Source organism: Drosophila ficusphila, unplaced genomic scaffold (assembly GCF_018152265.1).
Source record: "Drosophila ficusphila isolate 14025-0441.05 unplaced genomic scaffold, ASM1815226v1 contig_198, whole genome shotgun sequence".
NCBI lineage: Eukaryota > Metazoa > Arthropoda > Insecta > Diptera > Drosophilidae > Drosophila > Drosophila ficusphila.
This window is the reverse complement of record NW_025064092.1, coordinates 8,423,218-8,446,822: the sequence shown is the minus strand read 5'-3', so window position 1 is coordinate 8,446,822 and position 23,605 is coordinate 8,423,218. Positions and strand designations below refer to the sequence as shown.

The window sequence follows — 23,605 nt, the reverse complement described above, 5'->3', positions numbered from 1 at the left end:
CGCCTTACTTCGATTTCGGTCCAACAACTTAATCACAGTCCAGTCCCTCGCGACATATGTAAATTTTCGTTGATCGAAATACTATATTCTTTCCGAGGAAGGGCAAACATTGCGTTAGCCTTATGTGGAGTTAAGAGAGCTGCTTGCTCTCGTAATTTCCACGGATTTCTCACGATCTCTGCTCGAGCATTATTCACATCTCCACATCTATTGACTTGTACTAATACTAACTTTTGATTCGAGGCCCAGCACAAAACTATATACTCAATTAAAATTTCTGGCAGCTATACCATTATATTCAAGATGCGAAAAAAAGAGTAATAACTCTTTTATCAATCTGTCGCATGTACATATGTACATATATGTATATAGAAGTAAAATAATTTCGGAAAATAAAAATAAAAAGGACTTACCTGTTCTTTTCCGGGTTTTGGGGAATATTGTTTATGTTATTATGTTTCCGTGTGTAATTTTTAATGGTTTATTGATTGCAGTTCCATGGGAGATGATGTTGCTAAAAAGAGAGAAAAGAAAAACAAATTGATTAATTAGCTAAACCTTTTGATTTCAAAAAGTATATATTTTATAGGTTTTCTTTGTGAAATTTACAGCTTTGCCATTTAGCTTTTATACTTTTATAATGGATGAAATCGCTTATACTCAAGGCTGTCATTTATTAAGACCATTCTTCGAGGCGATCTTGGAACATTTCGCCAGAATTCTCTTTGACCACATATCTATAACTTTTAATATAATTCACACTCGATCTGAAACGGACAACAGATCGTGGATGACGATGCTAATGATGATGTTTAGTGGTTCTTTCTTTCAATTGTTATCGCCTTGGCTAAACCTTTCGTTTTGATTCGCTGCTGCCATTCTATTGATCAACATTTACAATCGAGTTTGAATTCATTTATATATTTTTTTTTTTTTGCGACCAGGTAGCCAGGTGTCTGCCAGAATTGATACAACTTCACGCTTCGCGTTTAGCCAGCGAAAAAAAAAATGATAATAAACAAAAACTATTCACGGGCAAAATAAATAAATAAACGTGATAAATAAAAAAGAGATTGTCAACGCGAACCACAATGATGATGATGATGATGATGTTGCGATCCCTTGGGTCCAAAAGATGTTAAATAAATTAAAGCATTTGATGGCATTCCGGCATTATGCTAAGTTAATGGGACAGAACATTAAGACACATGACGATTTATGCGGATTACGAAAGAGAATAATGAATTCATTGAGGAGAATCGGAGAAATTGCCTCGTTTTTACTCAAAATACTTGTCGAATTTCGAGCACCGTTAATTGTTTTTTGAAAATATCTCAACTAATTTGGTAACGGTTTTAATGGTTGACTTTGTTTTAGCCACGAGTTCTGGGAGATATCGACAAATCTCAAAAAAAAAATTCGCATCTTTTGTGTATTGATTTAGATTGCCAGACAATAGTCCTGAAATTTTTATTGTCTAAACGCTGGCAAAAGAACATAAGACAGATGTGAATAAAAAAAACGAAACAGCCAGCGAAATAATAACAATAAAATTGAACAATGGCCAGCCATAAATTTTTATTATATTTTACCGATAGTTTTGTCTTTAGTTTAAAGTGGCGTCTATCCATCTCTTTCTATCCGCCGGCTTGAGGTATGTTTCTTTACATTTGTTTTTTTTGCTGATCTGTTTTGCAAATAGGAAGCTGCTGAACTAGCAACAACAAAATATGTCATTGCATACAAAATTTGATTTCATTGTTATCAGGTTCTGTTTTTATTTAGTTTTTTTTTTTTGTTGAGGCTATCATTGGATTGATTGGGTTATTGAACCTTTTCGCTTGCGAGAGAGAGAGGGTCGCTCAATGGGAATACTTATAAAAGGATTGCCACCTAATCGCATCGGAATTAATCCGATTCAAACTAATCCCATCCAATCGCATCCGTTCCACCTTATTCGCAGTTTACGCGAGATATTCACTTTGTCTCTCGGCTTCTTGTTAACGCTTGATGAAGAGCCATTTTAGCCAGATATCTTGGCGGTTTTTCAATTGTTCATGTTGAGTAGCTTATAAAGTTTAGCTTACAGGTTTACATTTAATAAATTCCGTGCAATATTTTTATGCAGCTGTATATTTCAGTAGTTAAATAAATATGGTTAAAATCTTTTTATTCTTAATGGGAATTCCCATCTGGAAAAGAGTGAATAATCAGCGTAATTCTGGTCGGGAAAATTGAAAACCCCTTCAATCCGCATCTCGGTTCCTCTGGGATTGTCTTCGGATGTCTATGAGTGTGTCTCCTTAGGATTTGTGGCGCTCCGGCAAAATGTGTGGCTAATTGTTGTCTCTAAACTGTTGTTGGCATGCGTTTGACAGTCAGTCAGGAGCGGCCTTCTCGGACCAACGGGCCAACTACTGGCCAACTGGCCAACTGGCTGGCACTTCTGCCAACATAACTGCTCAACAGTTAGCCACGCCCCCTTCGCCTTTACGTGTGCAGGTTTCTGGCCGCCTCCTTTGGCAAATTTATTTTGATTGAGTTATTAAAATACTTGTTTACACAAGCTCAACAACAAGGCGGTGTAACGCAAAAAAAAAAAAAACCAAACCGAAATCATCGAAATTATGAACTAATATCGCTGGAAGAGGAAGAGCCGGGTGATTTTATCACTTATTTTCATCTCCCGGGCGATAATTATAAATGTTTTTATTCGATTTTACAACTCCGCGACTTTGTGAGACTCTGTTTATCTCGCACTTCCGTTTCCGCATAAAAAAGAGAGGATGCTGGCGGGAGGGCGGGCAGGGGTTCAGTTTTTCTTGTCGGTGCCTTTAAATTAGTTAGAAATTAGCTGCGAATTAAAACGCCAGGTAATAAGCACTTAGCAGCACCGAAAGAAAAATATGCAATTGGAGTTTATTCCATATGTCAAATTATATAATGCTAATTATGCATTTTTTTTAAACCAATTTATAATTGTTTTAAAATTGAATTTAACTCCAAGTTAGAAAAGTTTATGGTAATTTTGTGGTAATTTTCTCCACGTGCATCCACACGAAACATTTAGCGCTGCATTACATAAAATTGACATTGATCGACGACTTCGGATCGCATTGAATGCGATAAATAAAGTGGATAGCTGCGAGATTACGGCGCTCCAGCCGCCGACATCCGCCGCATCTCATTTGGCGACACATTTGCATGATTATGAGCTCGGTTCCGGCCACGCAGCCCATCGACTTTACTTTGTATCTCGACTCTTAAAGTCCACTCCAAGATCGATTTTTAACGATTGCGGAGAGCAGCGGCGACGATACAAATTGTTTGCATATCTGTTTGCAATTATTTATTTATGCGCCCGGTTGGCTAATCAATCGCTAAATGCATTAACTGTTGCTCGAACCATGCCAAATCGATGGGCGACACTCTTCACTCTCTACACTTCACTCGCTCCGTAACGCAATTCAACATACGTATGGTACTTACGTAAAGCCCCTCATCCGCTTCGCAATCGGAAGAACAAGCATCTTGGATGGATGGATGGTTGGATGGATGGAACAAATCCGAGTTGTTTGCCCACAATTAACGGAGAATTTCCAACAGCGAGGGAAAAGTGCAGGGAAATGTGTCAAATGACTCCTTAGCAGAATGCTGCGACTAATTAGTTGTTAAACGGAACTTGTCGGCGACAAATCTGCATTTATTTAATTGAAATGAATGCTGGAAGAGGTCTATCTACGTATATCTATATAGGTTAGGCGTGTTCTTTAAAGTATCAGTTATATTGAGACAAACTAATAATAATGAAAATAAGGAACAAAGTAATCTCGGAGTGGTTTTATATGATTTAGCAAAAAAAAACATATACTGAATGCTTGTAAAAATCTTGCAATCTTTGGAAAAAGAGAACAGATCGAGTTTCTTGTCATTGATGAGCAAGGCTTCTGGTTTTATCCGACTTTGGCTGCCAGTCGGCATTCATTTCTACTTGATTTTTGTCGTCGCTGCCCTTCGTCGTCGGTTTTTTTTATCGGTTCGGAGGGTTGTTCGATCGCGTTGGTCTTTAATGTGGATTTTATGGAGCGCCACAGCGCTAAATTCTTTTTCATTCGCTGCGAGATGACTTATTTTGCAAACAATAAAACAATAAATCAATCAGTTATAAGTTAAACTCTGCGACAAGAGCAATCAAAAAGAAAATAAAGCTTAACAGCACAAAAGAAATGAAAAGGCAAAAAACCGAACATTTTAATACGTACAAGTTGTGTCCATTTTTGGGAAGCCGAACGGTAGAGTTTGCCGACTGTGTATGTGAATGATGTATGTATCTATAGCATAAGTAATGTACAATTTATTTATTTCTTTTAATGCGATTGACAGAGGCGGTGAGTGAAAAAAAAAACAAATTTTTTTTTTGTTTTTTCTAGCAATATTTAAGCACAGTTTTTTTTAATAGTTTTTCTTGGGCATTTCCAGCTCTTCTTAGTTTTCTCTAGTCCATTGCCCATCTACGATTTAATTTGAAATTAATTTTGGACCTAAGTTCGCAGCCAAAAAGGCAACCCATGATTTTATATTTATCCCTCTGCGACGCCCCTGCCTGCTGCATATTATATGCATTATAATTTGTCAGACTGAAGCATCAGGATCGATGAACAACAGCGCAAAACCCCGCCGCAGAGTAAACAATAAACAAAAGATGCTGGCCAAGATGGTGGGGCATCGGGCATGGGGAATCGGGAATCGAGAATCGGACACCGGGCATTGCATTCAACTGCAATTTGCTGAACGTTGTTCGCCTGTCTCGTTCTCCGGCTGTTTTTGGATTTTAGCCAAAAGCCAAAAGCAAAAAAAAAAAAAAAAAAAATACGCCTCTGCCTTGGCGCCAAAGTGGGTCACTCGGCAGCAACAACAACAACAACAATAAAGCCAACAATAGCTGCCAATTTGGGCGCACAGAATTCCTGGGCTGACAGGCGTCGACTGGGACTCGGATTCGGGCACCGCTTCGGATTCGGATTCAGTATCGCACTGCGATGGTGGCGACTTCAAATTGGCCGCCTTACGCATGCCAATTAGGCGAAAAGAGAGTTGGGCCAAGATCCCCCCACCCACTGCTCCAAAGTCCCTTTTGAAAAAGTAGAAAAGAAATACTTTGTAGGGTATTCTATAATCTACAAAGAACGTATTAAATCTCTAATTCGCTATTTAATTTAATCAGATATTTTGAGGATGTCTTAAAGCTTTGATATTCTAATTTCGAAAACGAAAGAAAATATTAAACTAAACATTTTGACGTTTTGCTGGTCTTTAAAGACAATGGAAAACGTTTCTTTTGCTATTAATTTTTAACGACTCCCCAAACAGACTCGATTGATATGAGCTTTGTCTCATGGCTCTTTTGTTTATCATCGGCTATTGGGGCCAGAGACCGAGATGCGATTGGATCTTGCTTGCGATTGGATTTCGCGATCTGTGTTCCCGATTTTCATGCCAAATTAATGCGATTTTAATGAGTGAGCACAGGTGAGCAATCAATTATTCACACTCAATTTCCAACTCCATAGCTGCTGCTATTGTTTGCCAAAACCAATTGAAGATCTGCCCATAAACTGAAATTCACACGCTTAAGAAGATATATGAAAATGTTGAAAGCTAAAAAAACAGCAACAAAATAAACATAAATTGATTTCAGAGTAGCGAAACAATTGTTCAAAAATCCAGGTTAAAAAAATAGATTTAAAGTAAGATCTCCTATTTTTTTTTTTAACAGAAGTTCCTGAAAAGCCAGAGGGGTACTAAATTTTATATAACGGCTCTCGTCAGTTTTTTTTTTTTTCTGTCAGCGCCTATAACGATTTTCTGCCGCTTAAACACACAAATTTGTCCCGGGGCACAATTTTACCCCTCGAACACACAACTTAACGCCGATCGGCGACAAAGTTAAAATATTTGCCAAAAACTTTAGCTAATGAACTGTTAATTGCCAGAGACCCCCAATACTGGCGGCTTAATTGCAGTTAATGGGTTAAGCTTTTACCTATTTCTGGCACTTGGCCAGGTTCGCAGCTTGATTATGCAAAGGTCTCTGCTCTCTGCTCTCAAACTTACCCCTAATTAATTTCCACACCGCAAAACCAACAATCCGAGTCGCCGGCTTTCGCCCCGAGGACACGCGTGCGATTTGCTCGCGCCAAATTTGACAACATTTACCAAAGGCCCACGGGAATTGGGAGCTTTTGGGTAGACGAGGCTAAAGTACTCTTTCAGCGAGAATTAAAAAAAAAACAAACATTATTTTTATAAGATTTGTTATTTTTGATTAAAAAAACATCTAGAAAAAAACGAAAAACGAGTTTCATTTCTTGGTTATAAACAATTATGCATCCTAGTTAATTTTTCCATTTTTTAAAAAAAAGTGAATACTATTTTATAGAATTTTAAAAGAGAAATTTTTTTTTATTTTTTTCTGTCATTTCTAATAGCTGTTATCTATGGTACTAAAGCTCCCAAAAAGGTTGCGTACCCCTGAAAAAGAGTATACAACGCTGTTGAGGCTTTGAAGGCAGATATTTGGGGAATCTATTGAAATATGTTTTCATCAATAATTACATTTGCCGTTGGCCGTGGCGACGGACGACGGACGACAGCTGCCACCTGGAGCCAAAGAGGAGTCTTCGGAGAGGTGGAGGGGTTGAGAGGTGGATGTGTGGATGGGTGAGGTGGGTCAGGTGAGAGGGTAGACTGCACCGCTCTAATGGCATTTTAATAATAGATTACGACGCTGGCGACGACAACAGTAGATTAAGACAGAGCTGCCAGAAGAGATGCCCTGAGACAAATGATGTTTGCCACTAAACAAATTTCGCAGACTCTTCTCGTTTTTTTGTGTGTTTTTTTTTTTTGTTTTACCTCTTTTTTAAGTGTTCGTGTGACAGTTGACAGTTAGGAGAAAAAGCTGCACAAGAGGCCTCTCCGCTTGAAGATTGAAGAAGAAGCCAACAGACTGCGGCTAAAAATTGACTGGGAGTTGCGAGTTCATCGCGAAGTCTCGGCATTATTTGCATAATTCAACTTTAATACAAATTGGCAACTCAAACAATTTACGCTCCGACGGCCACACATTCACTTGGACACGTTTACACGGCGACACGGATATGAGAGATGGCAAATTGGTAGATTTAAGCGTACATTAAATATTAAAACACTCAGAACATAATTGAAATGTTGGTTAAGTCACAAAGAGGTAAGTATAAACACTCCTCTTCCTTTTAATCCATTTTATGATCTTTCAATTGTGCTGAACATATTTCGATTTGACCTCAGGAAAAATTGTGACCATCTCTACGCTGAGAACCGAAAGCTCTGCCATTCTGTGTTCTTTTCATTTGGCTTGGCGTTTATTTTTTTTGCCAGCTAATCATGCGCATGATCTTTGGGATGGATGCATGTGGGCACATTAGGGTTACCACCGGCACAGCACTCTCCTCGATTCCTCGATTCTGCAACACTGCGACTCTGCAACTCTGCGATTCTCCGGATTCCCGATTCTTGGGGTTTGGGAGCTTGGGGGCTTCTTGGGGACCCGGCTCTTCGTCGTCTCACACTTGAGCACAATAAATTCCCATGACAACTAATTTAGCTGGCTTTGGTCGCTTCGATCTTTCGCGATCGAAGTTTGCCTGCATTTATTTGCTGCGCTTTTTTCTCACTGATCACCCCGTCGTCTTCTCTCATCTTTGCCGACTCTAGAATTTTTATTGACTTTGACTTTGACTTTGTCTTTCAGTTCGAGTTTTCAGTTCGACTTGTTTTCTCAGTGCGCTCGCTGTTAGCTGGCTATCTGGGTAGCTGGCTATGTGGCTATCTGGCTGCATTTGGTCAAATTATGTGGCCGGGCCTTAATGATCGTCTCTATGGAGATGCGATGCCACCAGTTGGCAGACCAGAGTCGCCAAATTCCCCACATTACGTATACGCCACGTGAAACGAGACGAATTGAAGCAATCTAAGGCCGCCATGGCCGCTCCACATGCAATTAACCGCAAAGTGTCAAAGCCATGGCAACTGCCACGCCCACCGCGGCCCACAAGTGCGGTGAATAACAATTATTAACTCCTTCAGATACTCTGAATGGCTGAATGGGGGGTATGAACGAACAGGTTGCCTTTTACACTATGTAAATAACTACGCTAATCGAGAGATGCTTAATAGGGGGTTTACTTTGCTGATACATTTATATCACAAAATGATTAATGGGTAACGTTTATAGGGTATTCCAAGTGCCAGCAAACTATTTTAGTTTGGTTGGGGAGAGCAACTTGAGCCACATGAGGAACACTGATGCCAACAACTTGGAACAGCAATCTCAACAAATGGCCTACACCAAACGAAACCCTCGCTCTGGGTTGTTTTTTTTACTCCAGGTGGGATACATGGGTGTTTAGCTGTTTTGTGTTTTTTTTTCCTTCTGCATTTTTTTCCTGGTTGTTTTTGTTTTTTTTTTTTTTTGTTCAACAACCGCGGGCGTAATGCGGATGACATTGACGCGCGCCAGGCGAAGCCATCTATCTGGAGATTGGAGCGCCGGACATGGAGGAGTCGGGACCTGAATTTGAATCCCGTCTGTCAGGCGGAGATTGCTGCAGTTCGCCCCTGGCCCCAGTAATTTAACACCCACGCCAGCATGTCAGGCAGATTGATCCCCCTTTCCCCTCCCTTTTGCCCAACGCCACTGGCCTGAATTTGAGTTTAGCATGTGGCAACGTTTATTATCAGGTGTCGTCGCTTTTCAATCATTTTGTTGTGAGCTGCACACTTCACTGGGGGAAAATTGTTTTTAATTGCTTCAGCTCTCCCATCGAACACTGCAAATAAATTCTATAGATAAATAAACATTTCAAGTAAATGCAAATTCATCAAGAGTGTTCAGGTTTTAGAACTGATATTACTACTTAAACGGAATGGATTGCTATATCAATCAGCTTCCAGATTTTCTCCTAAATTGCGGTATGGATTTTTTTTGCACAGTGAAGCCTCGCCAGAGGCGGAAGCAGAGCAAAGAGTAAACAATTTGGCCAATAATTTGTCAATCGAGAATTAACGATCGAACAGAGCGGGGAACAGGAGAACGATCGATGGATCCCAGGGGGGAAATTGAACTGGGGGTGCGGCCTTGCTCCTTCATTGTGATAAAGCTCATGGTTTTATGAGCGAGTTGCCAGCAAGTTGTCAGGCATAGTAAAGTTACATAACTGCAGTTTAGAGCACGCGACATTTTGTCGCAAGTTTACGGTCGACGACAGCCAACAAATGCAACTATGGAGCGCCAAAGATCTCGAAAGCGATGTGGGATGGGGTAAGTTCCCGCAGCAGGAGCATCATCATCATGACCATCAGGCAACCTAATCATCATCATCATCATCTTTTGAATCCCAACGAAACGAATCGAAACGAAACGGAACGAAACGAAACTGGAGATGCCCAGCACTGCGATAAGCCCCTGAATTATGATTAGACGACAGTCGTACATATTTACACACCGATGCTATACTATATACGAGATGGGTTCCAGTGGGCTTCACTGGGGTATACCACTTTGTCTGCCTTTTGTTGCATCAAATTATGAGGCAATACAGCAATTCACATTGAATGAGTAATGGACGATGGACAAATGTGACCGCGGGATGGCCCTCTAGATTCTTAAGTTTCTCGCAAAGCTCAACCAAGAATGGGAAATTCAATTGAAAATATATATCGGTGTGGCCTTAATAAAGCTATCCAAAAGTTAATAAATTCATTGGCTTTTCATTGACTGCACACAAAATTTTGTTGCGTTTGTATGTGTGTGCTTTTTGTTTTTATCAGCCACATTTTCCGACGCTTGGCTGCATTTCCATTTTTTTTCTTAATCAGTCAAAAAACGCAAACGACGATCAAAACAATCAAGAAGAAGAAGAGGCAGCTGCTGATGATGATTACGTTGAGGAAGAAGATGAGAAGCACCCAGTTCTATGCTTTAATTATTGCCATACAATATTGTGTATATATATACTATATATATATATGGTCGGGAGGCAATGAGCATGGCAAGTGCTCTGCCCTTGCAGTAATAGCTACTTAGAAGAATATTAGATAATTCGAGCTTGGCTTATGCCCTGAACAGTAAGGGAATATATGGTATGGTGAAGACTACTAAATTATAAACAATCTTTAATATCGCATTTAAGGATACCATAACGATCACATGACGGTTGGAAAGTAAGTTCACTCTCTAGTATACGGAGATCTTACCCATAATTATACCCAAAAATGTATAAATATTTTATGGTTACTATTAAGTTAAGTCTCAGCTTAAGGATAATACCCTTCAGTGTGCCTGTTCCCTTTGAAAGTAGGGTACTTACTAGTCCTATATATTTTCAGACTTTTCCACCTGCCGCGTTCGGTTGATTTTCGTAGCTGCTGCATGATTTATGATGCTTGAAAGATAAATTCTGGCAAAGCTCTTGTTAAGTGCGGCTGTCAATAGTCGCTCGGCTCATGTGTGATGACTGCTGGCAGTCATCCGTCTATATAGTTCCCCCTACCCCCTACCCACTACACTCCTGATAATGATAATGATGTTAGGCTCAGTGTCAATGCTCTGTAGCGGTGAATTTGCGTTCATACTGCTTCTGAATCCGATTCCGACTATTTTTCCACTGCCACTGCCTCTTCATATTTTTTTTTCGTTTGACTGTAGAAATCATAGTATTCCATAGTATGAATGTCGTCTTTGTCGTCCCACTCTTCATAATATTACGTATACGCGACGTTAGCCTCATATTTGCAACTCTGCCTGCCCAAAAGGCATTTATATGCTATAATTTCGGAATTGAGGAAAATTGATATTCTCCGATTGCCGTAGAACACAAGCCACTATTCGCATGTACAGCTATGGTCAATATAGAAGTTCATTCCGAAATTATAGCATTGCCAATATATGTAGTTTGGAAACTAAAAATATGAAAATATAATATTTTAAGGTTTTAACATGGTGCAAATCACAATGCATTAATTTGTAGTTGCATTTTTTAATTTTTTCAAGGCTTGACCACCAGACAGGCTGGTATTTTTTGCTTGCACATTTGGGTTTTACAACCCACGGTTGCCGGTTAAATTGTTGTTGTAGTAGTTGTGGTCGTTTTAGTAGTTGCAGTCATGCTTTGAATCTCTCTTTGATGATTGCCGCATTCGCATAAATCAATAAAACTGCAGACGCCGAAGAAAAGGAAGAACAAGAAGCTGGAGCAGGAGCAACCACAACAACAACAACAACAACTTTAAACGCGACAGCAACAGTAGAGGGAGAACCGCGCAAAGCTAAGAATATCCAATAAAAGGGCTTCGAAAACTCCCTAAATTATAACTGCATAAAAATGTATTAAAATCACTGTATTAGTTACACTAATACTAAATAATAAATATTTCTTGTGAAATAAAAACGGTGTTGCCATTGGCCTTCTGCAACCGCAGACAAATACTAACACACACTTTAAACCTGACAAATAAAAAGATAGTAGTTAATTAGCTATATAACCTATTAAATTCTTTAGTATGATATATATCAAACAAAACTAAAACCAGATTTATAGCCCATCACATTCCAGAAGCATTGAAAACTTTACAGCTTATTATCGGAATTTAGTTTCGGTTTTGGGAACAACAAATTGCAATTTTTACGAGTGGGAATCTCATGACAGACGAAACTTTCTTCCCCCGAACCGCCGATAAGAATCGGTGGACAATTTTAAAATGCCATTGATGTGTTGACTGAAAACCAAATATCGGAATTCAACAAAACCAAGCTCGTTGGAGGTGGGTTTCATAAATTTTCATTAGAGACGCACGGGGCAGCAGCTAAATGATAAGGAATTTTATGGCCGTCGTTGATATAAAACCTGGGTCTAATTGAAAATAAAAACCGAGAAGAGCTGGAATTATTGAAAACGAAATGAAATTTAAATAATTTTTGATGAAAACGATTTTTTTTTTTTAGGACTAAAGAAGCGTAGAAAAGTAAGCATGAGGAATGACCATAAAGAAAAACACATCTAAATATCTTAAATTAATGCATCTCATTTTCTCTCTGCAAACGGGAAAGAAATTATATTTCAGTAGTTTATATTTACTTCGAAATTATTTAGGTATTATATAGCTATAAAATTAATAATAATAATAATAATAATTAAAATTAATATAATATATTATATAATAATAATAACAAATAGTTAACTAAGAATTGTTGCATGACAATCTACATAGTTATTCGACAGGGTGAAATATCATCAATATTTCTATAAGTGCATGCCTTTTTATTGCCTTCTTTCTCGCTCTGTGTGTGGTATTTAAGTAGATTTTTTTCGGTTTTAATATTCTAGCTACCGTTAGAATCAACAGCGAAGAGCGGTGTGGAAAATTCGGGGTGGGGGAGAGGAAAATAGTAAGGGGCGGCGTCAAAGTCGACGCTTCGGCAGCGCCGACGTCTCTTTGGTAAAACATTAATTAAATTAATTAACCAACTCGTGCCAAGAATTTCATAGAGAAGGATGATGATGAGCAGCAAACCAAAAAAGAACCTATCTTTGTATATATATATACTCCAGACATCGCTTTGGAACGCATAATTAATGCGCTCAGTGCGCAGAACCAGATTAGAGTGCGCCTTGCCCAGATACATATATACACACAATCGTTGCCATATAAAGATAAACTCATATATATATCGCTACACACATAGGTGGTTGCTGTTAAGTCAGTCATCTGTGGTGAAGATCGGATCCGTCTTCCGGCAATTGAAAATGATTCTTTCAATTAAGTTATGCCAAGCTGACTGGGTTTTACTTTTAATGATACTTTTCTTGGAATTAATGGGTTTTTATAGCTTATATACGAGCATTATGTGGAGTTACCCTCCAAAGGTGAAATAGGGTTGCCCAAATCTTTTCATTGAGCCGGGTTAATATTTCATTAATGCAATGTTTGATCACAGCTTTTAATCATTAACCTTTTTAATTCACCAGATTTGGTCCAATTTTGTAGGATTTATTCTACTCAGCTTCTCGCATCTTTCTCTTCCAATTAATCTTAGCCAACTGGAGATGCCTCTGAATAGGCTTTCCATATCCGTTAGCAGTTCGGAATGTGAAACCCTGACAAAAAGCCCAACACGTGCCAAGCGAACAACACAAGCGAGCGAAACATCAATCAATTGCGTTGATTGAATGCATTCGAAACCGAAAACCTGAAGAAAATAGGGAAAGGGGAAGCTGCGAAAGTAAATAAATAAAAAAAAACAGAAAAAAAAAACACAAAAAAAGGCAGCCACCAACAAAGTGTGAAGTTGGAAATAAAGTGGCGCTTAATTGCGAGCGATTAATGAAGCAAGAATCCCCATTCCCAATATCCAATGTCCAATTTCGAGGCGCCCAGGGCAATTTTTTTCTAGTGTAGCCGCGGCGCTGTCGTCGCCTGTGTCAGGTGTCATGTGTCAAGTGTCAGGTGTCAAGGCAAGGGGCAAAAGTTTAACGGTTCTCCCAGCCACCAATCAACGCGGCAAAAACAAAAAAAAGCAACCAAATTCAAAACCAAACAATCCAAAAAGTTTACGAAAAAAATAAACACGAAAATCGCCGGCAGCTAACTGGCCAACGAACTTCGATCCATTGGCAATTGGAAGGTCGTCTTCGTCATGAGCAAAAAGCATATATATCCTCATATCGAATTCATTAAGATATGGGCAGAAAAAATTAAGTAAAACAAAGGGCAATATCAAGTGCAATAAACCATAAACTGATGGAATCCCAAATTGAAAACAACTAGCGAAGAAAAACGGCTTAAGGTACACGAGGAAAATGAAATGTGCGCAAAGATATTGCAGCTTCATAGCGAATATTGCAATACCCTAAAAACAAAATAAAATATGATGTATTTTATATACCTATCCATTTATATCAAGAGTTTATTTCTGTGTGTGTTGATTGTGGCTGATTACGATAAGTTTACAATTAATAAGGTTATAATTATAAGGTTATAATTATAAGGTTATAATTATAAGGTTATAATTATAAGGTTATAATTATAAGGTTATAAGGATATGAAAGAACTCTTTGATGTCTTTTCGACGTTGTTCATAATTATTTTTAAGTGAAACTTGCACGGTTCTAGGAATACTGTACTAACCTGAACAAAACCCTGCAATCAGAAAATCAGAAAATCCGGCACAATGTGCGCATATTGAACGCCTTTTTCTGCTTCCGATTCTACATTTTGGATTCTCCGATTCTCTGTGACACAATTTCAAAAAGGAAGGGAGAGGGCGGCGACGGAAGTATCAGACTTTGTCGCCCATCGATTAATATGGAGAACGACAGCACTTGCCGCAAATGGTGTGCCAACTTCCGACTATATGTACGACTATATATAAAATTCGAAAGAAAAAACTCGGCGAGAAGAGCCCAAACCATAAATCAGTGGAGCGTATGTTGACAACACTGGCAGCATGACAATTGCCACCTGCTGGACTGAAAGGAAATCCCATTAATGACAAAATCAATAAATTCATATTTTCATCACAGAAATCAAGCAAGCCGAAAAAACAAAACACAAAACCGAACGATTCGGGCAGACAGAATGCCGTTAAATCAGCGCTTTAAATACAATATTAAATTAAAGGCCCCCCAATTCTCCGCAACAGGGGGACAGAAATCATATAATTAAATGGGGATTCTTTTAGGGCGCACACGAATCTCAACGGGGGAGAAGGCGAGGCGAGAACGAAATTGATTTGCCAGATAAATCAAGAGGTGATATATCCACCAGAATAGCCCCAAAAACTGGATAAAGAATTCGATAACTTTGTTCAGCGATTATGAGACAAGGACTGCAGGGGGCTACAAACTTGGGATTAAAGACTCCAACTCAAAATACAATATATTATACAAAATTAGCAGCTTTATCTTCTCGGATAACCTATCTATCGATGGTATTAAAGATTCATGATCAGCTTTGAAGCTTGTTGAAAGTTGAAATAGAACAAAAGATTAGTAGAAGACTTCGCATGCTTTGCGTTATCAATTAATTATTTTTTAATCCGACTAAAAATCAATCAAGTAAAAAGCATTGCTGCATTCGAACGGATTATGCAATCACAGTCTGCCGAGTGTTTTCTTCCGGAAAAGTCAATCAGTCAATCACTCAATCGGCGATTGAAGGAAGCCAAACAGTTGGTCGTCAGCCGACTGCCGTTGCATTAATCACCCAAAGCTATGCAGGCAAATCAGAACCGATCGATCCGATCGGATCGCACTCATCATAATTATCGATGATAGCTCAACTCGACTCGAATCCAACGTGTCATGTCAAGTTCCCCCGATCTCCGATCTCCGATCACCCCTCTCCATTTCACCTAATTGAAATAATGCCAGCTCGTAATTGAATCAATTAAATCGCAAGCAAATCAGCGCCAGTGCGAAATGAATAATCCCAATGGGGGTGATCTATGAAGTTGCGTCTTTGAAACTAATGTGAATATTCTATTAGCATGGCTCTTTCGATAAAAGTAAATTAATGTTTATGGAATTAAAAAAAAAAGTATATTGTATGGGTTTTCTTAAGTGCTTACCTCGTTATTTTGGAGTATCCCTCCCTGTTAATTACTTCAGAACTATTGGTGGTACAATTCCGTTTTCAGCCGAAGTTAAAGCATCTTCAGATCCTGCATAAATAATAAATAAATTCTTAATCAATTTAATGGGACTATCAAATCAACTAGAAAGTATATATGCTAATAATCCCTTTTCTATAAATTTGTATTATAAAGTGTAAGTTCCCTTTTCCCCCTTTTAATCGACTCTCTCTTTGACAAGATCCCCATGTTTTAATTGGCAAACAATTGGGGGGCAGGGAACTGTTAGAACCTCCGTTTGTTTTGCCGGCTTTGGATCCCGCCGAGTCCAAAGTCACGACACGGAATGTGTGAGTCATGCGACCCCAGCAAACCTATAGCCAGCTGTCTGGGCGGGAGTAATTACTTTGCTGTCGCCGCAGTTCGAAATGAATCGATCTCGAGACACACTGACGCACAGAGATCGACACTGGCAGATTGGATCGGGATTAGGATCGGGATCGGGATCGGAATCGGCATCGGCGACACTGACGGACCACCGACGACCACCAACTGCAGACTTGGGATCGCGATAGAGATAGAGGAGAGTTCGTGTGCGTGGGGAGTGGATGGAGCTGGCCGGGATTCACATTCAGATCCAGATCCATTTTTTGCAACTGCTGCTGCTGCTGCTGCTCCTGATCAATTCCAGCAGTGTCCAGGCACTTTCCGAGCATCACTGGGATAACCTGGAAGGCCACCATCACAGGATGCCCGAGAGGTGCACGTATCTGCTGCAGGAGGAGCAGGTCCTCGAGCGAAAGTGCGGCGGCACCTATCCCCTGATGGCCTTCACCAAGTACCGCGACACGTTCGTCAAGACGGGCGAACCGTTCGCACTGTACATGCCCAAAACACTGGATCACGTGATGGTTGTGATGAAGGATTCCGCGTTGCAGAACTGCGCCCGCTTCCAGATGGGCGATATGCGGACCTTCTTCTGCCTGGACGACAACGCAAACGAAACGATCAGGCTGGAGGACGCCCACATGTTCTGCTTCCCGTTTCACATCCAGCTGCCGGACGACCTCATGCAGGAGTGCCTCTCCGAGAACAATATGAAACAGCGCTTCCTGGACGATGTCCTCCGCACCCGGCGCGGCGTCATCCACTACACCTTCGGGGACAGTCGGGGCCACCGCCACATCCCCGGCTGTCGGCCGCCCCTCGCGCTCCTCCTCCTCCTGCCGCCGCTGATTCTCCTGCCAATAAGTCGTAAACTTTTATGCGAGCTGCCATAAAGATTGATCGGTTAAGCCAGAGGGGATCTATATATATATATAGTATCGATATATATATATGTAACGAGAGCATTAAGAAAATTGCTAAAAACCAAAGGGAGGGTTGGGTAAACATCCATATCGGTGGATCGGTGGTCGGGTTTGGTCTGGACTTATCGCTGGCCTTGCTCCTGGCCATCTCCTCCGAACCGCGGGGCCCTTGTTGGGTATTTTTTATTTTATGGCAAACAAATTAAACAGTATTAACGCATTGTTTGCTTTCACTGGAGGGGGGAGGGGCGAAGAATGGTGAATTCCCATGGCTGAGCCTTGGCTCCATCCTCTTTTGAGCCACCACATTCTCAGGAAAAACGTTTTTACCAAGCTGCTGAATCTCCATAATGTTGATTAGATTTCCTTTCTCCATATTTGATATTTATTGATTTTTTGATTAGTTTGATGAATTGATTACCAAGATTAGGCTATATATTTTCACTCAAATAGCAAACACTTGAAAGGTTTTCCCCGCTTTTGTGCCTGCATCACGTTGCAAGTGGCGATCCAAAGAACGGTCACCTGCGGCTGCCTGGCGTGCGTACTCGCCAAATTTCCATCCACATTGCAAAACCTAATTCGCGATCGGCAATCAGCGATCCGTGATACTTGCACTCGCATCCAAATCCAAATCTCGCCGTCCAATCCTCCGTCCATTCATCCGGTCGTTTGTAGTCGTCGTGGTGTAGCGGTTTCCCCGGACTGCAAGGAAAAGCCTTGGTGAGACCATCGACCAAATTGTCAACGCGGCGTTCCGAATGCGGAGCATCGGAATCAGATATATCAGATATATCGCTTACTCCAGTTCGATCGCTCCGCGGCGGCTATTTGCATTTTGGGCATTGGCCCGGGGGTTAAGGAGAATCAGAATCGGAATCGAAATCAGAATCTGGCGTTTCAGCAATAGTTGTTTTGTTGCCCAAATGCCGTTGTCCGTGGTACAGTGATACCTCGCTTAAAGGTACAAATGATTCACATTTAGGTGGTGTTAGTTGTATTAATAACTATGACAAATATATTTGTTTTGTTGCTAGCTTTTGAAATTCCCAACTGGTTTTTCGTATTAAAGGTTAAGCCAATGTTTTGCACTTTAGCCAAAATTCACTGTGTCACAGAACTAAAAAAAAACAACCAAGAATTGCTTCACCCACTCGCAAGTGGTTTCCTTCTACTTGCCGGGTGCTTTCGGTGGTTGTTTTGAATTTTCTTCTGGTATTCATAGGAATTTCCAATTGATTTTCAGTTTCGATTGACCGCACCGCAGCAGTTGTCACGTGTTCGCTTGCCCCGAACCCCTTTTCCGAGTGCCCCCTTCACCTGACAAACGGATCCCTTGCCCCATCAACTCATTACGCATCTGGCACACTTGAGTTCAATCAAATGCCAAATGCTGCAGCGGAGCAGGTGAGCTCTTTTCTGATTCTCGGGGATAATTGCGCAAAGCTTTGGAAAGATCTGTGCGTCCATTTGCATAAATTTCCCTTGCAAAAGTGGGGAAATGCTGGGGAAAATGCTGGGGGAAGGGAGAGGACCACACAACCTGAGATTCTGCGGAGAAAGATTGCGCAGCAGACCTGACTTCTGATTCTCCACACACACACAAAATAATATTCGTAAGTTAATTTAAATAAATATAAATATATTCTTCCTGATTTTCACATTAACTGATTAAACAATAATCAGAGCCTGTGACTACGGGTAAAAACATGTCCAATTCAAATTGAATTAAGTTAATCTTTCTTCCTGTGCAGCCAAATGGTTAGCCAGTGGCTAACCATGTCATAAACAATGATTAGGCGGCTGCTGCTGGTGGTTCAAGCGGAGTCAGTGGTGCCAGTGGTGCTAGTGGTGCTAGTTGTGGTGTGTATTAAAACGGTTTCCATGTTGCAAATGGTAGCGATCATCCGCCGCCTGCCCGCCTCAATCGTCCCGCGCGTCGAACGCAGTGAAATTGCATTATAAATTAATTAGTCAACTATTTTAGCAGCACACCTGCGAGGGGCGACAGGCGGTTGGCGGTTGGCGGTTGGCGGTTGGCAAGACGGAGTCCCCCATAGACGGAGTTTTTCAGAACGAATCAGGCAGAAGAGCGGGAACAGAACAGGAGTCGCCAAAGACGGACATCCCATCGCCATGGGGCATTGGGAACATTGTGACCGGCAACCAAACCAAACCAAACCAAACAGATTCCCCGCGAATGAGTTTTGCAAATGACGCGGAATGCGGCTGTTGGCTCATTATTTGTATTAAGACATCGATTTCCCAAACATCCTTTCCTTTCCAACTAAGATCGTTCCCTATTAGGATTTTTCCATCATTATTTTCTCCAATTTATATTGTGTTGTTTTGTTATGAAGTAACAAATAAAATATATTGCACCCTTTTTAATTGGTTTCCTAATTATATTTCTATTATAATTCGTCGGCTCTTTCCACACGTGCCGATCAATCTCCTCGCCTGCGGCATTCAAAGTGGCATTCTTCGGCGATTAGGACACGCCTATTTAGTGACAGCCATTAGACGTTGTCTATTCCACTTCTTCTTTTTTTTTTCTCCACCGCCAACAGAAGGAGATCGATGGGCGTGGCAAATCGGCAAAGAAGGCAAGTGGAGAAGTATCTAAATTTAGAAGGGCTAATGAAAGGGGCATTAATCAGTGGAAAGGTCGCGACTGTGACTGCGACTGCGACTGGATTCCTTTGGCTTTTGGCTGGGAAATAATTAAAACATTCTCTTTGATGCTGACGAAGGAAGACCAATCATGTCACATAGGGCCGAGAGATCAAAGATCACAGAGATCACGGTGTTAAAACAATAAGCGGCCAATAAGCCGAACAAAGCAAATGTGCAGTTAACTTAACGGTCGAGCGTGAAGAAAAACATAAATAAAGTTTGTCAAAGAGCCCAGCGAGCTCTCATATTGAAATGAACAAATTAACAGTCAAGACTCGATTGAGAAAACGAAAAAAAAAGGAGATCTTTTCACTAAGTGTGAGTTTACCAAGTTGTTTAAGGGGAGGTTCTTTTCTTTTTTTTCGAAAATTAAGCAAACTTTGAGAATTAATTGCGGAAAAATGAAAAGACATACGAACTTATGCTTTTGAACTTTTGATTCGTTGTTTATTAACGATTAAAAAAAAAAATTCAATATTCAGGAAATTCAAAATGGCGGCTTCAATATGGCGGATCTCGTAGACCTCTATTTTTCTGCTTTGTCGAGTGTCGGGCCGCTGGTAGTGAACCGAAATTAAAAATGTAAATTATTTATTAAAATTGATGGAATTTCCTATGCCTTATACCTAACTAGAATCAATTTTGGTAAAAATAAACCAATTTTATGGACATTTAAAAAAAATTGACTTTTTTTTTTTACTTCGATCTCGTTTAAAAATTATAAATAAACAATTTTTTATGCCAATTTTAGGTATAAGGCATACAAAAAAGTATATACTTTCAAAAATTTTTTGAATGAAGGAAATCGGATCAATAGAACGACCCCTGTGCGCGACAAGAGGTTTGAAAACATGGTTCCGAGAAAAACGCGTTTAAAGTTTTTAGAGCGTACCACAGCGCATGTGACATGGGTATGTTTGACACGCTCTAGCTCAAGAAATACGCGTCGTATCGAAATATGTAACTTTCATTTTATTAAAAAAAAAAAAAAATCGATTTTTTCAAAAAAAAAAAGAAAGAACCTTAAGTTAGTAGATATACATTAGATTATATCATAAGATTGTCATATTTATAAGCTAAATGATGTTTAATTTTGATTGTATATTAAAATTTAAGTTGTAACTCAACTTTAGTGTTTTGTAAAGTACAAGCAGGTTTCCCTGTTGATTCACGAAGATCTTTGACCGCCAATCGATTTCGATTTCTGACGCCCCGACACATGAACTTTGACTATTAATGAAACACGAGCGAGAGTAAGAGAATGGCCCCCCAAAAATTGAGTGGCGGGTTGGGGGGTTGGGGGATCATTCGGAAAGTACCGTTCCACTGGCTCTTCCTCAGCAGCAGAAGAAGCAGCAGAAGCAGCAGCAGCAGCTCTTGTGATCTTTTTGGCTACTTGGGGGCTACTTCTGGCCCATTGTCACCCCGGCGATTTGTGGCAACAATAGACAATTTGAAATCTTGATCGAACCTTTTGTTTGGTTCGTTTCGCTGTTCGTTGACATTTGTCACCATCATCGTCACTACCATCGCCAGACGGGGAATATATATATAGAAAGGTACGAACAAATCGCTTCGATTCGATACGATACAATACCACTAACACAACCCATCGACTATAACCCAATCGTAATCGGGATTGCACCGCCCCTTTTTTCTATTTCGAATCCACAATTGCGGTTTATTTTCGTCGATTTTGACACATTCGCAGACGCTTTTGTTTCTTGTTTTTGGGATTATATCATCCCAAAAGGGCTGTGGCTTTGTCATCTTCTGAGCCTGATATATCTGATTGAAATTGGTTTAACATTTCTTTCGCCGATTTCAGTGGATATAGTTTTTGTTTCCCTATTTTTCGCAATCTATTTTTAGCCGGCATTGTGTGGGGCTTTCGTCTTATGCAAAGTGCGTGAAGGTGACTGGACTCTGGTATTTCTGGCCATCCACGACGAATCTCTGCCCCTCATCCACCCAACCAATAAATATCATATACATACGCCCTTTTGTTTTCGGGAGCGGCGAATGTGATTGGCTCGTTTCGATAGTTAGCCTTTCGCCAAATAATAAAATTACAGACTACCTTTACTTTAGAACTAAATACGTAATACCTAGAAAGCTTAAATAGCTCAGAAATTATTTAGTAGCCAGCAATTGCATATTGTAAAAACTATTTATGATTCTTCTTGCCACACATCGCTTAGACTAAACATCTTGCAATTATCTTTTTGCCGTTTTTTAACGGCGGTCTTTGAAATAATGGCCTGAAAATGATTTATTTGAATTTCCCTGCCCCGAATATTAGCTTACATATGTATATCTATATTTGGGCGTGGCTTCCATCTCGTTAGCAGCGTCACCTGCAGCATTAATTAAGCAACAAATGGCAGCAAACATGCCTCAAAATGGACTCTAGCTCGATGGGGAGGGATGGAAGTATTGGATGGAGAGCGTGGATGCCGCGATCTTGGGATCTTGGGGGATCTGCGGATCCGGGCGGGAAAAAGACATTCATAGATGCCCAGGAGAGATTGCCACAACAAGATTCTTATCACCGGCAACAGCGATGGGGCCTGCCACTTGCCACTTGCCACCTGCCACCTGCGGCCTGCAACATCAGCAACATTCAGCAACATTCAACATCGGTCCAAATCTGGACCCTGTCCGCGGTGTCCGCAATCCAGAGCGATGATAAAGTTATAAAAAACGGAGCATTTCCGATTAAGTTGATTGTCGAAAATTTGCAAACAGATGAAATATTTCAGCAATGTGATTTAATAGCTATGTGGTGGCATCCACACGGTAATTGCAAACGCCAGCGGGGCGTTTTGCAACAGAAATAACTGCACACTGACCGAAAAAATGCAATGCTTCTTATGAGAATTGAATGCTGAATAAATACATAACAGGTTAAGACTTAAATTGTTTGTAATTGTTTAAGATGATGATAATATTTCCTCGGATTTCAACAATATTTGTTTTGCTGATTATATACCAGTTGTGATCATGTACATTTCATAAGTGGTTTGTAGTTTCTAACAAAATGTTTTAATGCATTAAAATCCTCAGTTTTTCCTGGTGGTTCGGTTATCTTTTTTTTAGCACCCTGATATCTTTTTTGTCCAGTGCAGAAGCAACCGCAGCAGTCCAGATTCGCGGCTACCGCTGCTGTTGGCCACCTGTTTTGTCATCCATTAGCCATCTTCCTCTGCAGCGGACCTCTTTTTTTTCGCCTCTTTGTCTTTGGGGGTTTGCTGCCTGCTGCTTGGTGTTTGGGGGTTGGGGCTTGGGGTACGACGAGGCTGGTTGCATGCAACGCCTGCTTAATGGCATTTGGAAATTTGTCAATCGTTGTTGGGCAGTGGCAGTGGCAGTGGCGGTGGCTCGTGTTACCCCCTTTTTCCGCCAGCGGAAGTGGGAGAGCTAAAAAATTGGCAAAAGCGGTTCTTGTGGGGCACAAGCGATTCCCCCTCCGTTTTCCCCCCCGTCCCCTCCGCTTCCCATTTTCCCATCGGCCAGACCATCCTCTTCGATCTAACGAAGCAATTAATTTGGCCTGGCACGTTCCCCGGTAGTGGAGTGGATCGGAGCTCCGGTTTCGTCTGCTTCCAGTTGTGTTGTTTCTCTCTCCGCTTCTTAGTTGTTTTTTTTTTTTTTTTTTTATTCAGCTTCTGCAATTTAAGTTGATGTTGCGCTAAGTGCTGCCATTGCCCCAGGGGCGTTACAAAGGGGGGGGATACGAACCGCAACGGGGGGCTCTATCATTTAAATGACGAATTGAGTCAAGTCGAACCGGCCGGCCAAGACACGCGCTATACTCCATATTCTATTCCTGATCGTTCCTTTCCTATATAGATGACACCCGGCAACATGCAACATGTTGCCAGCCACTTTGTTGCCAGCGATAACAGACACGCACACATATGCATTAGCATCCCGCATCTTGCATCTC

General features: G+C 40.6%; 1 protein-coding gene and 1 long non-coding RNA gene across 4 annotated transcripts in view; one reads left to right on the top strand and one right to left on the bottom strand.

Annotated features, from left to right (window-relative positions):
* The window catches only part of LOC108095314, a 109,753-nt gene that overhangs the window by 26,700 nt on the left and 59,448 nt on the right, over positions 1-23,605 (bottom strand). For all 3 annotated transcript variants that reach the window (XR_006245313.1, XR_006245312.1, XR_006245314.1), the window contains 2 exons: positions 15,668-15,760; positions 414-514 (listed from right to left, as the gene is read on the bottom strand). This is a non-coding gene — a long non-coding RNA (uncharacterized LOC108095314). The remainder of the gene's footprint in view (positions 1-413; positions 515-15,667; positions 15,761-23,605) is intronic.
* LOC108101765 lies at positions 16,160-17,200 on the top strand. The gene has a single exon (XM_017206230.2). The coding sequence runs from the start codon at positions 16,279-16,281 to the stop codon at positions 16,948-16,950; it is 672 nt and encodes a 223-aa protein (XP_017061719.1). The 5' UTR covers positions 16,160-16,278; the 3' UTR covers positions 16,951-17,200.

Excerpts from the sequence above, each read along its gene's own strand:
- LOC108101765 (XM_017206230.2), top strand. The coding sequence starts at position 16,279 with ATGGAGCTGGCCGGGATTCACATTCAGATCCAGATCCATTTTTTGCAA.